At 43.0% G+C, this 13199-nt stretch overlaps 1 protein-coding gene across 6 annotated transcripts in view; it reads left to right on the forward strand.

The window, feature by feature from the left end:
- Positions 1–13199, forward strand: part of BRAF (B-Raf proto-oncogene, serine/threonine kinase) — a 135417-nt gene that overhangs the window by 108218 nt on the left and 14000 nt on the right. For 5 of the 6 annotated variants that reach the window (XM_037879076.2, XM_037879057.2, XM_037879085.2 and 2 more), the window contains 5 exons: positions 1681–1727; positions 2659–2777; positions 4238–4369; positions 7455–7589; positions 11501–11654. In XM_037879076.2, coding sequence (XP_037735004.1) covers positions 1681–1727; positions 2659–2777; positions 4238–4369; positions 7455–7589; positions 11501–11654 — 587 coding nt within the window. Of the gene's footprint in view, positions 1–1680; positions 1728–2658; positions 2778–4237; positions 4370–7454; positions 7590–11500; positions 12204–13199 lie in introns of all 6 variants that reach the window. The other variant, XR_005222412.2, reaches the window with a different exon arrangement.

The raw sequence follows: 13199 nt of genomic DNA on the forward strand, positions 1-13199 counted from the left end.
TGGCCAGAGTCCTATCTTGATGTGTCACATCAGTTTATTACAGTACTGAGTTATTGCTGCTGAGGAAAAGAGTAAAATAGGCCTTCTAATGTACTATTGTTAGAAGCATGGAGATATGTTACTCAACAAGGAATATTGTTCCAAGAAATAATATGTCAGCAGGAAATAAAGGTACTTGACAACAACAATGAAAGGTAGTTAGATAACTTTCTAATATGTCTAACTTTAGTCTAGTCAGTCTATTTATCAAAGCCCCTGTAGTTCTCGTACTAAGAAGAGTGAAACAGTAAATGAGCAGAAATCTGAAAATCTGTATCCAGAGTATTTGATTAAAAACCAAATCCTGCAAACCCTTTAGCTATTGCCAACACTTTATTATAGTGGACGATCAATTCTAATATAAAACATAGAGTTTCAGGACTGAAGGAAGAATATTTATCAAAAAGATGGGATGCCAAGGTTTAATTGTGAGCTCTGAGATATAGTGTTAGGTTTAAAGCAAAGGAGCAAGTCAGCAGTCATCATGATCTTTAATCTGAGGCTTATTAACACTGAGATTTTACCTAAAAATCCTAAAATAGCAGTAAAACAATAACTTTGGGGCTGTAATCTGTTGATTACTTTGAGAATTCATATGTGTGCTGTTTGTAGTTTAGAATACAATCATATTTCATGCATTCAGTGAAAAACTCGGGTTGAATTATGTACAACAGTTGTAAATGTGGGATTTTGCAAACTCTACTTGCCTTCTAGTAATTTATACAATTTTACACATTGTAGGATCCCCATCCCAGGGCATCTAGCACCTTACAGTAAAAAATAAAATAGAAATAAAACAATCACTGCAAATGCGCAATGAGACAGAACTTTGCAATATACCAGAGAAGGCAGATTACCTCATTAGCATTCAGGATCAATTTCTTTACAGTTAACTTAAACACGTCAACCTCCAATTCTGATACAGATATTTGAGTTTCTAATTTAAATAATATAATTCAGTATTTTAATAATACAGCTATTCATATCAACCTTAAAGAGCTCAGGACCTGATTCTGCAAGGACTGTGTGAGTAATCCTAACTCACATGAATAATCCCACTGAAGTCAATAGGACTATTTTTGTAAATAAGTGTTTATTGGACCCATATTCTGTACTTCAACAAATTAAAATACTAGTAAGGTCAGGATTCACCCTCTGACTGAAAAAATATCAAAGTAACTAAAGTTAATAGGACCAGTAGATAAGATGCTATGCTGAATACAGTGGTATTTTCAGTCAAGACTTGGTGTTTGGGGGTCACCATAAAGAAGGCTGAAAGCTGGAGCCATTCAACACAGAAAGTCATTTCAAAAGCTTTGGTTGAAATTCCCCGATGCTGGCTTCGAATGTTGAGTTAAACATTCAAAAAACAAATAAAAAACAAGGTTTCTGCAACGCGGCTGGTTATGTTGTTCTTCAGCAATGCCAGATTTGACACTGGAAATCTAATACTTTCTGCAAAACTGCTCCTGGTTTGATATGACTATCAAGGGTAACTGAAGATTTACTATTTTGACTCTATGCATATTTAATATGTAAACTGTTTGTTGCTTCACTAGACTAGAGAGTGTACATTGAGCAATTGATGAATGAAACATCCCTTAGCCCACCCATCCCAAAACATTCTTTGTTTCTTTTCAGTTACTTGCACGCCAAGTCAATCATCCACAGAGACCTCAAGAGTAATAGTATCCTTTCCTACAGATGTGACCTCGGAACATGACATCAAGCCTCTTTCTTCTGCCAGAAATGAACTTCCCAAAGTAAAAAGCAGATCACAAGTGACTCTTTTCAGAAATGTTAGAGGAGAGTTGACATTTGGGTGGGAATGGGGTAATAGTACCAAGAGCAAAATAAGATATACTCATTGCACCTTATAATGTGTTCACAAAGGGAAAACAAGATTTCTTGAAATATCAGCATTCACTTGAGATAACCATTCATCTTATGAACATGGGAAGGATCTGACAACTCACTCACAGACTTCCACTATATCTGCAGTTTCCAGCAGCCCTTTAAGAATTTGACATTGTAGTGTGATCATCTGGTCAATAGTCTGCTTAGTACTAATCTAACCATTATAGCTATCTTTAGAGCAGGGGTTCCCAAACTTGGTTTGTGGCTTGTTCAGGGTAAGCCTCTGGCAGGCCGCGAGACGCTTTGTTTACCTGAGCGTCCACAGGTGCGCCCGGTTGCAGCTCCCAGCAGCCCTAGTTCGCCGTTCCCAGCCAATGGGAGCTGTGGGAAGTAGTGCGGGCCGGGCCACTGCTTCCCACAACTGCCACTGGCCGGGAATGGCAAACCATGGCCACTGGGAGCTGCGAGCGGGCGTACCTGCGGACGCTCAGGTAAACAAAGAGTCTCGCGGCCCGCCAGTGGCTTACCCTGAACAAGCCGCGAACCAAGTTTGGGAACCCCTGCTTTAGAGGATAGAACTTCACAGGTGCTGGCTATTTGGAATCTAGGCCTATGAAAGAACTGATAACTTGAAAATTATACTGTGTATGGATGCTACAAACTGGTACACCTAACACTGCAGGTAGAGGGTCATTTAATGTGTTCGTGCTTGATAGGAAACTGTAGGGTCAGTGCTTCTTTTCCTTTACATCTCCTCCATAGATATATTTCTTCATGAAGACCTTACTGTAAAAATAGGTGATTTTGGTCTAGCCACAGTGAAATCACGATGGAGTGGGTCCCATCAGTTTGAACAATTGTCTGGGTCCATTCTATGGATGGTAAGTAAAGGGGAATGGTGTATTCCTTTCAAATTATTTGACTGTAGATGGCCTTTGGAGTGTCAGCTCCTGTTCTTTCAAAAGGTTTCCATTTTGACCAAAGGTCTCTAAACACCACCCCTCAAGCGTGCAGACATATAGAATCTGACTTAAGAAGACATGGTCAAGATCAACTAAATTAATACTTGTAACTCTTCTTTAAATACATTTTTAAAAAATCAGCAAAATCTGAAATGTTCTCATGTTTGTTTAAAAATAATTTGCTTTTAAGTTTGATATATTCAAGTGTAGCTGTTGTGAAGAAACTGTCATAAAGATTATCCAGATTGATTACCTCTTCAGAAGAAACTTATTTAAGGACTTCTGTTTAGCTCAGCTTCATCTCCACCCTCCCCCCCACCTTAAAACTTTGATGGTGGTCCGGGTTGTTTTAGCACTGTTGTAATTCCAGTTTCAAAATTGCTTCTCAGTCTGTAAAATGTCAGTTTGCCTCTCATAGTACAGTAATGAACTCACCCAGTTTGATAGCCAGTGGATTTAGAAATTCATGTTCAGATCCACCACATTAATGCTGTGGGCCCAGCAGTTCTGGACAGAGCCATCCCTTGGGTATGGCGAATCAGGGCAACCGCTCCGGGCCCCATGCTTCAGTGTGGGTGTCATGCAGGGCAGGGGAAGGCACCAGGCTGGCCTGGGTCGGGGGTGGGGGGGGGGGGAGGTAAGGGTGCCTGGGGCTCCAGGCCAGCTCAGAGGTTGGGGTTACAGGTTTAGGGGACCAGGGGGGCCTGTTGCCGGTAGCAGGGGTTGGGCCTGCACTCACTGGTGGGAAGCGTGCGTTGTATTTCTTTTTCTTGCTTGCCCACTGCTGCACTGGCCGCCGGCATCCTAGGGCTGCCAGAACACGACAGCGCCAGGCTGACTCCATCCACTGCCCTTCTGCCCTGGACCCCTCCCTTTTCTGGGAGCCCCTAGCACAGGTGCCACCCTGTGACTCTCCATCTTCTCTCACCCCCCAGCACTTGTGTCTCCTCCCCACACCAGATTTCACCTGTATAAAAAATGTTAAGGGGGGGCCATTGAGGCTGATTTGTCCCGAGCCCCGCAGCCCCTTAGGGACGACCCTGGTTCTGGAACATCTGTTTCCAGCAGTGGACCTGAACAAATCCAATTACATGTTTCCAAAGTTACAAGATTTTAACAAATACCTCTGGGACAGTAACTAACTGAGAGAAATTGGGTAATCAGCACTGAGGAGAGAGAGAGAGAGCATGCATGGAAGCCTGTGTGTTTTCCTGTTGAGCAGTCGGAGCCTAAAACTGAAAGACTGCGTTTGCATGGCACCTCACTTGGTGTTGTTTCACTGCTTGTTTGTTCTTTTTTAATGCAAAAGTTTCATATTTGGTGTGTGAGATGGCAGCCTGACATGGTAAAATGCAGAATAATTCTCTTTCCTTTTACAGGCACCAGAAGTAATCAGGATGCAAGATAAAAACCCTTATAGCTTTCAATCAGATGTATATGCATTTGGGATTGTTCTTTATGAGCTGATGACTGGGCAGTTACCATACTCGAACATCAATAACAGGGACCAGGTAAAGAGAGTATGGGTTTGGGGAGGTTTTGATTGTACTTTCTCACTTGTCTGTTGTAGATGTTAGCTGCAATGTAGAATAATTTAGGCTAGTGAAATGAATGAGCTAATGTTTGTCAGCTGTCCCTTCTGCTCAGTGTAGATCCACTTTCGTCTCTTTTAATCCTTTTCTGTTTTTCTTACTACAAGTGTGGGTTTTCAGATTCTGAAAACTATGTGGCAGGAATCTGCTTAAAGAGAGAACTTGTTATTTGTGGTAATCTAATTTAGTTTTAATGATCTGCAAAAAGCAGGTGATCTTCCGTATATTCACGTTTATCCACCTTCCTCCTTCCTGATTACTTCAAATTAACATAGCTTTGAAAAATAGTCCAGGAAAAGAACTGAGGAGGCCAACAGATTGTGTCCTATATTCATCTCATACATCGAAAAGCACATACATTAGTTAATTGAAATTCAGGATTTCAAGCCGCTCCCAGGGTCTGCTTAGTGAAACACATGGCTTTCTAAAGTGTGCATATCCTGGAAGATAAGACAACTAATAAGATAAGAAAACAAGTAATCAGTAAGTCGCACAGTGTTGAGGGAACATAATATGCCTCCATGTAACAATGTTCAGAGGCCTTACTTGCTTCATAATTTTCCAGTTTAATGTAGAAATTGGATGTATGTGTGTGTGTCATGGCCTTTAGTGGAAACTGTCTAAGGTCTGGGTGATGCCATTTGTTACATTGTTTGTGTCTCCATCCCTGTTTTTCTAGTGTCAATACTTGAGAAATGCAGCCATAGCAATGTTCATCCACAGAACTTAATTTTATATGGCTGTGTGACAGGGTGCTATCAGCAGCACCCTGATCACTGACATTGCTGCAGCCTGGAGAAGGCTGAAGGCCCAGCTGAGGGCAATTACACACTTTCTGATGGGGGGCTGTGAGCATCTGGGTGACAATCACTGGGTTAACAAGGTAAATGGGGAGAATATAAGGGGAGGAAACAGACAGTAAGAGGCAGCCTGGGAGGGGCTCAGAGGGTGAGCCTGGGCTGGGGAGTGAGGGCTGCAGGGAAGTCTACCCTTGCTATAAGCCGGTGTTGCATGCTCTTGTTATGTAAGAGGGGAATGAATACACACTTTGGTGAAAGATAAACAGCCCGGTGTGTGTTTGTGACTGAGAAACCAGCTGAACTGGCCAGGTAGTGAGGTTCACCAGGTAGTGACAGAGGTGCCCTGTGACAGGCTGCTTCCATATATGTCAGAATGCTTCACAGTTCATCAGATCTTGAGTGACTCATTTGCTTTCTCGTTTCTGCATTTTACATCTTTTAAAGGAGGGGGAAATGCCCACATTCCCAGCCAGCTGCCTGTAACCACTTACAAGTTGTACTTGGCCCTGTTTCATTTTAATTTTTTGACAGCTCTGACTCATGAATCAGTTTTGTCTACTTGGTGGTAGATGAAACAAATTTTAAACCACAGGTGCAGCTGATGTGTAAAATGCAGTGAAATGCCTTGAGTTTATCTTCCTCGGTACATTGACTGAAAAGGAAGTAAACAGGGCACTGTATGTTTTGACAGATCTAGGCCACGAAGAAAACAAACAGTTTAGCTATGCCATGAAAAGTTAAGTCCAAGTTTGACAGTGGGCAAAATCTGTGTCACTCCTGCTTATTGGCTCTGTGATGTAATTGAACCCTAGAATGCCTGTTTATACATTATGCAGGCCTTAGATTAGGACTACTGTTCTTGTGTTGTTCCCCTACTCGTAAAGTTTTAAAAAAAAAAGTCCTTAATGTTAATTAAACCCGTAATATTGAAATCAGCAAACAAAAAGAAATTATCAATAATTTCAGTGTTAAATATTTACTGTAGTCGAAAGAATGCTGTCTCCTGGATGGCGAAAAGTCTGTCTCTTTGGAGCAGAAGCAAGGGGTAGACTAGACAAGTCTTTACATAGGATACATAGTTGGTGCTTGCAAGTTTCTAAAGATGTTGTGGGGGAGCTTCAGGCTATCTCCTAAAGGGAGGGCAGAAGCTCTTTGGGTCCAAAGTTTAAATAAGGAGCAGTAAAATATGTTAACTTAAGCAGCCTCCATATGTAACTTGACGTGTAACTGTTTTGCCTCCCATACACGACATAAAATAATTACATTTCTTTAAATGTAAAGTCACAACACGCCTGCTGGATCCAGCTGGATAGTTATTCAGCGAAGGTAGTGATTGTCTGTTACAGCATGAATAGATCTTTGACTAGTTTGAAGAGGTTTTTTTAGTATCAACGCAATGTTTAAGCTCCTTATATATTTATATTTGACCTTGACTTGACAGAATATTTGACCTTGACTTGACAGAATAGTGTCTGCTTCATATTTCTAAAAGAATATGCATCACAGTTTACTTTGCCTTCTCACTAGATATTTGTTGAGTTAGAGTTGTGTGCTTCAGTTTTAGTCCTTTCTGAAATACAGATCTTCCCTGTTCAGTATATTGGTATTGAAAATGCAAGATCTATTTCCAAACAAAGCAGACCTATAGCATTCTGGTTCTGTAGAAGAGAGGCAATCTCTCCTTTCCCAATATGTTACGAAAAATTAGTCAGAAGAGAATTAGGAGAATTTATGATGGAAAAGTACAGTGCCATATGTTTCTTTAATTGTCCTAAGGTGTGAATTTGCCACTGACTTCTGGATAAAATCACGCAAAATAATTAAATGGCACAGAATATTTATCCTTTAGTCCTGCAACAGAGCCATTTAGTCTTTTTATTATAACCTCTTTTGGTGTTCAAGAATTGTTCCTTATATACATTCCTGCAAATAGTATTGTCTACTAGCATTTATGATTCCCCCTTAGTTCCTTTTTAAAGGGGGAAAGAAAAGAAGAGCATAACTCCTTTTCTACTGAAATGATTTACGAAGTATATCAGCAAAGTCATTAATCTCAAATTGTGTGGAATGTACTATACCAGATACTTCTGCATATGTGTAGAGAACTACTGCTGGAATATTGACAGTTAAATATACGTAATTCTTTCTGATTTGTTATATGGTTTTGTTTTATGAATTTTTCCTTTCCCTTTTTCTTTAAAAAGATCATTTTTATGGTGGGACGAGGATACCTGTCTCCAGATCTCAGTAAAGTGCGAAGTAACTGTCCAAAAGCCATGAAGAGGCTAATGGCAGAGTGCTTGAAGAAGAAAAGAGATGAGCGACCCCTCTTTCCACAGGTAAAAAATTTCCCCATTTTGGATTGAGGTGAGAGGTAAAAAGTAGTCTAGTGGTTCTCATCCATATTGGGCTCAGGACCCATTTGTAAACTTGGATGGCCTGCCGTGACCCAGTAAATAGCATTAGTGCTAAAAACATTTGGCTTATGAAATATTTCTTACTCACAATATATTACTCCTGAAGGAATTCTGCGCCATTGCGCGTGTGCATATTTCATGTGCCATGCACATTTGTGTGTGTGTGCAAAAAACAGCTTCTGCTGAAAAGTTGATGCAGTTCCGCCTTCTGCTCACCAGAGGGTGCTGTGGCACTAGAACACAGCAGCTGCTCTTGGCAAGCCCTAGCTATGATAGGGAAGAGAAAAAGCCTGCATTGTCTTCTTCACAGCGCCTGTCAGGCCAGGTCAGGAGACAGGAGATATGGGATGACAGACAGTGTGGGGTTGCTGGGGGGGGTCACAGACAGGTGCTCATCAGAGCTAGTGTGGGGAGGACAGATTGGGGAAGGGGCTGAATGGGAGTGGAGGCACAGGGCCACAGGAGGAAGGGAGGTGCAGGGCCACATGGGGACAGGGGGTGCAGGGACACATGGAGATGCGGGGAGGGGACTGGCTGAAGGGGTGCAAGGACACATGGGCAGGAGGGGAGGGGGTGCAGAGCTGGGGGTGAGGGGTATGTCTGAGTGGTGGTGGGACAGAGACACATGGGGACGGGCAGATATGCCTGACTGTATGGGAGAGGCTAGGGCAGGGGTCGGCAACCTGCGGCTGTGGAGCCACATGAGGCTCTTTGGATGCCCCCTTGCTGGCAGCCGTTTTTTGAGGGGGGCGAGGTGCAGGCTCTGGTCAGGTGGTACTTACCACAGGCAGCTCCGGGCTAGCAGTGCAGCAGGGTTCAGCAAGCTGGCTGCCTGCCTGTCCTGACCCCACGCCGCTGGCACATCTCTGCGTACCCCTTGCGGGGAGGGGGCAGCAGGTCTCTATGGGCTGCCCGCTCATGCTAGCACCACCCCTGCAGCTCCCATTGGCCGGTTCCTGGCCAATGGGAGCTGTGAGGACAGTGCTGGGGGCGGGGGCAGCATGTGAAGCTGCTCCCTTCCCCCTGCCTCCGACCCCCTCCCCCCCCCCACCGCTGCCAGGGGTGCGCAGAGACGTGCCAGCTGCTTCCAGGAGTGGTGTGGGGCCAGGGCAGGCAGGCAGCCTGCTGAGCCCTGCTGCGCTGCCAGCTGGGAGCCAGCCGCCTGTGGTAAGCGCCACCCGGCCAGAGCCTGCACCTTGCACCCCCTTCCACACCCCTGCCCCAGGTCAGAACCCCCTCCTGCACCCAAACTCCCTCCCAGACCCTGCACCTCCTACTGCACCCCAACCCCCTGCTTTGTTATCAAGGAAGACTGGCATCCAGCAGAAGAGGTGGGAGGTTTGTATGCAGGGGATTCGGAGTCTGATACAAAGCCAGCGTGAGGTTCTCATAAACACATAATCCACCACAGCACAGGTGTAGTTATTGTATCACCTCAGGTACGCAATGCTCCTGGCACCCCGTGATTCAGAAAGGCAGAGACCACTCAGCCCCCAGGGAGCACACATATTGTACAGTGACATCGCATTACTGTGACCCCCTGCCAGGATAATGGCCTTATTCAGAGCCTCACTTGAGGGACTGTCACGTCACTGCAGGCCCTGTAGCAAATGCGTTTTAACAAACCCAAATCTAAATGCAAGTATTTGCAGAAGAGATGGGTCCAAACTTATTTGTATGTCAATAACATCAGTAGGCCCCAACTGAGATCAGGTCCCCGTTGTTCTAGGGGTGCTGTACAGACGCAGGGGGTGTGCCTACATTGCAATCAAAAGCGTGATTGCAGCTCTGCTAGCTTTAATCTAGCCACCCTGGCTAAAGATATAAGTGAATATGCAATGGCATGGACCCAGCATGGTTTAACACCACAGCTGCATACCCAGGCTGTGGGCAGTCTGGTACATTCCTCGCTGAAGCACCTAGATTCTAGTCGCATTAAAAGTATTGGTGAGTAGTAGTAACTTTAATATGTTCAGTTATTATTAGTTGACAAATTCCAACTCTACAAGTAGCCTTGCGTGTGATGCAGCTATCGAAATATTTTGGGCAAAGGCAAAAACAAAAAAATGGCTCTTCTTCTTTGAAAGGTTGCTGACCCCTGAGCGAGGGTCTGTATGGGGACGCTCCCTAACAATCCCTCCCTGCCCCCACAAAAAACCTGTTCCATACTTTTCCCTCCCATACCCAATAACCCTTCAAGTTCATACCCAGACTTCTTCCCAGCAACTACTTCTCTCTCCCTCAGCTCCTCTGTTACCCCTGACTCCCCCAAGCCTTTGCACTGCTTCTGAGGGGTGTGGGAAATACGGTTCTGTACTGTAGATTAAATGAATTATTACTCAGAGTTCTGTATTAATATGCCTAGTAAGGAATCTGTTTGTCAAAAAACATTTCCTGAATCTTTTTTGTTGTCTGTATTATTACAGACATACTTGCTGACAGGTATTTTGAAATAAATGACCAAATATAATTGAAACTGGTGGGATTATATTGTGTTATTTTGACAAATAAAATATACAGAATTTTAAAATATTGTGTGCAGAATTTTTAATTTTTTGGCGCAGAATCCCACAGGAGTAATATAACATACACATTAACATCCTAAGTGCTAAATAAATGCATTGGGTATACCGTAGTGATGACTCCTGTCTCACAAGCTGATTGGGCACGGCTCCCTGCTCCAGGCATTGCAATCTCCAGGGTTGCAGCCCTGATGGGGGTCTGGCCAGGCTGAATTTGTGAGAGTGGCACTGTGACTTGATACATAGGGACGCAGAACCACTCACTCAAATTTGGCCTGGCTCTTTCCCTGTCGTCATGTTGGAAGGGTGGCTGGGCTAAACCTGATCATCACTGTGACTCCGTGCTCGAGCTCACAAAGCCCAGAATGAGGAGCCAACTCTAGTCACCCCACAGGACCAGAGCCACAGGAGCCACTGCTATGGGTTGAGTGTGGGGTGGGCTCTGTAACATCCTCCCTTCCCTCTGGCCTCCCACATGACCCTTTGATACATTCTGGCAACCCAGTTTTGAGTAACAATTCACGGGTTAAGAAATCCTGGTCTAAGAAACCAGCTATGGTATGTACTTATTGGCTGTTTCAAGGTTCTCCCTTTGAACTGGGACCTGAGTTCCAGCTGAAGACCGGACTTAGTACGATTGTAAAGTTTAGCACATAGATGGCGTGTGTAGTTAGCAAAGTGCATTTTTAGTACAAAGAAGACACATTCACACAGCAAGGGGACGCTGCATTAACTTCTCCATTTGAGTACTTACTATATATTCTCTGAAATTTTTATACCCCCAAAACACTATAAAGGGGAATTGTCAAGTAGTTTTGTTGCAAAACTTGACCTGCCAATCCCTCTATCAGGGAAAATATCTTTGGATTCTAAACATTTTTTGCTGTATTTTTTTTTTTAAGTACATGAGTTCAACACTTAAAAAATATAAAAAGATGAGTTCCCTCTGCAGGCTTTACAGTAATGGTTTGAAACAAACAAAAGCTATGTTCGTTCCTGGTGACATCACTGATGCATGAACAAGGAGGTAAACAAAAAAAATTGTCACCTTCATCAGACTCACTGAAGACGAGGCAGTGTATTCCTTAAGGGAAAAAGTGATGCAATTTCTCCATAGATGTTTTTTTCAGCCTTCTCAGGAAGTAGAACAAAAACTTGAGTGCAAAATGTTAAACTGTTTAAAAAGTGATGGCTTAATTGACCTAGAGTCGCTCATTGTTCGTAACTCAGTGTTCTGCCTTTGGCTTTGTGGGTGCTGTTGCCACTCTACAGCACCAGTTTTGATCTTCTCTTGTTTTCTGCTTGTTTTAGATTCTTGCCTCCATTGAGCTTCTGGCTCGGTCATTGCCAAAAATTCACCGCAGTGCATCTGAGCCCTCATTAAACCGGGCTGGCTTCCAGACGGAGGATTTTAGTCTGTATACTTGTGCTTCTCCAAAAACACCCATCCAGGCAGGGGGATACGGTGGGTTTCCAGTACACTGAAAAGGCGTTGAAAGCATGTGCCTGTGTGAGTGCTGTTCTGTTCCCGTGTGTGCATGCACAAGTGTGCGTATGTTCTGAATTCCTACATGCTGTTCTCTTTAAAGGTGCACTGAGGGAGTAAACACTTACATGTTAGGAGTGTGGGCTTTGTATGTTGCTGGCATGGAGACTGTTGCTAGATATGGATGCCCTGGGAATTGCCAGCACAAAAGGATTAAAAGGTCATCTAAGGGAAAAGTCACTTCAGACAAAACAAAAAAACCTGTTTTGGTTTCTGGGTCATACCTTGCATTTCCTTTGCTTTCTATGCCTTCTTTCCTTACTTTGATGGTTGGGTTAGTTGCTCTGTGGGTGGTGTCTTTATGTTTAAATAATCAAACTATATATTTTTTTCAATTGAATTGTCCGTATCCATGAGCAACAGGTTTTAGCTTCTCAGATAAGTTGTGTTGCTGGTGATATGTGAAGATGGCAAAAAGACCTTAGCTGCAAGGCTGAGCACAGCCAAAACTGGGTGTAGTCAGCAAAGGTGAGCAAACACAACACAGATTGCAAAGGAAGGCTTTGGCAATGTGTGACTTTTATTTTTAAATTTATGGTTGGGAAATATCTTTTACTAGAGAAGGTATCTGTTTTTTGTCTAAATGGTCTGACCAGTTCTACTTTAAAACCTTTTACAAATCTCTAATATCTCTGCAATGTAGAACAAACTTCAGATGTCTGGTGTTGCTTCTGAACAGCACACATATCATGAATAATCATCCCCGTATCCTGCAAATTAGAAGGAGCCTTATTTTAAGAAACTTGACGACTCTGAGAACATAATCAAATGTGTGTCTGCTAGCCAATAATATGTTAACACCCACAATAGGAAAAACCTATTTTGTAGAAACAAAGCAGTAAACTTGAAAAGTTGTTTTCAGTGGGAAATCAATATTGTACAATGAATTTTATGTTTTAAAAAATGGTTTGCTATTATTTCACTACTTTATTTTAGTTAGTAATGTTGCTGAAGAAGTCTCTTTTCTGTGGGGAGAATGTTTTGCTTTTGTATAGAAGTTATTGGGTTGACTGCAAGTACCTAGCAAAGCAAACTAGAAACCCTGCTAAGATCATAATGTCAACTCACACCCTATTTTTCTTCTTTTTTTTTGGATTATTCAACTTGAACAGGTAAATGGCAGAGTAGTCCTATCTGTTTCATGTTACACTGACCTCTGGTGGCAGACATTAAAACAGTAACATTTTCAATGTCCGCATTGTCATATTCCTGTCCTATTTGAACTGTGTTCTTAAATATTTTACAGTTCTTTTAAATATTAAGCTATTTACTGTGAACAGTTTCTCTCCACCAGAAACAAGATTTTGCTATTGTGGTTGGGCCTTCAAGGCAAGGAAAATATTTCCTAATGGCTTCTGGTTTATAATTTGTAGATAAGTTTGCAGTGGTGCTGCCAGGATGTCTTACCATTAGATGGGGGTGAACAGCAAAAAGCTTTCCTGCATACCAGACCCTGCTGTAGGA

This window comes from Chelonia mydas, chromosome 1 (genome assembly GCF_015237465.2).
Source record: "Chelonia mydas isolate rCheMyd1 chromosome 1, rCheMyd1.pri.v2, whole genome shotgun sequence".
NCBI classification, from domain to species: Eukaryota; Metazoa; Chordata; order Testudines; family Cheloniidae; genus Chelonia; species Chelonia mydas.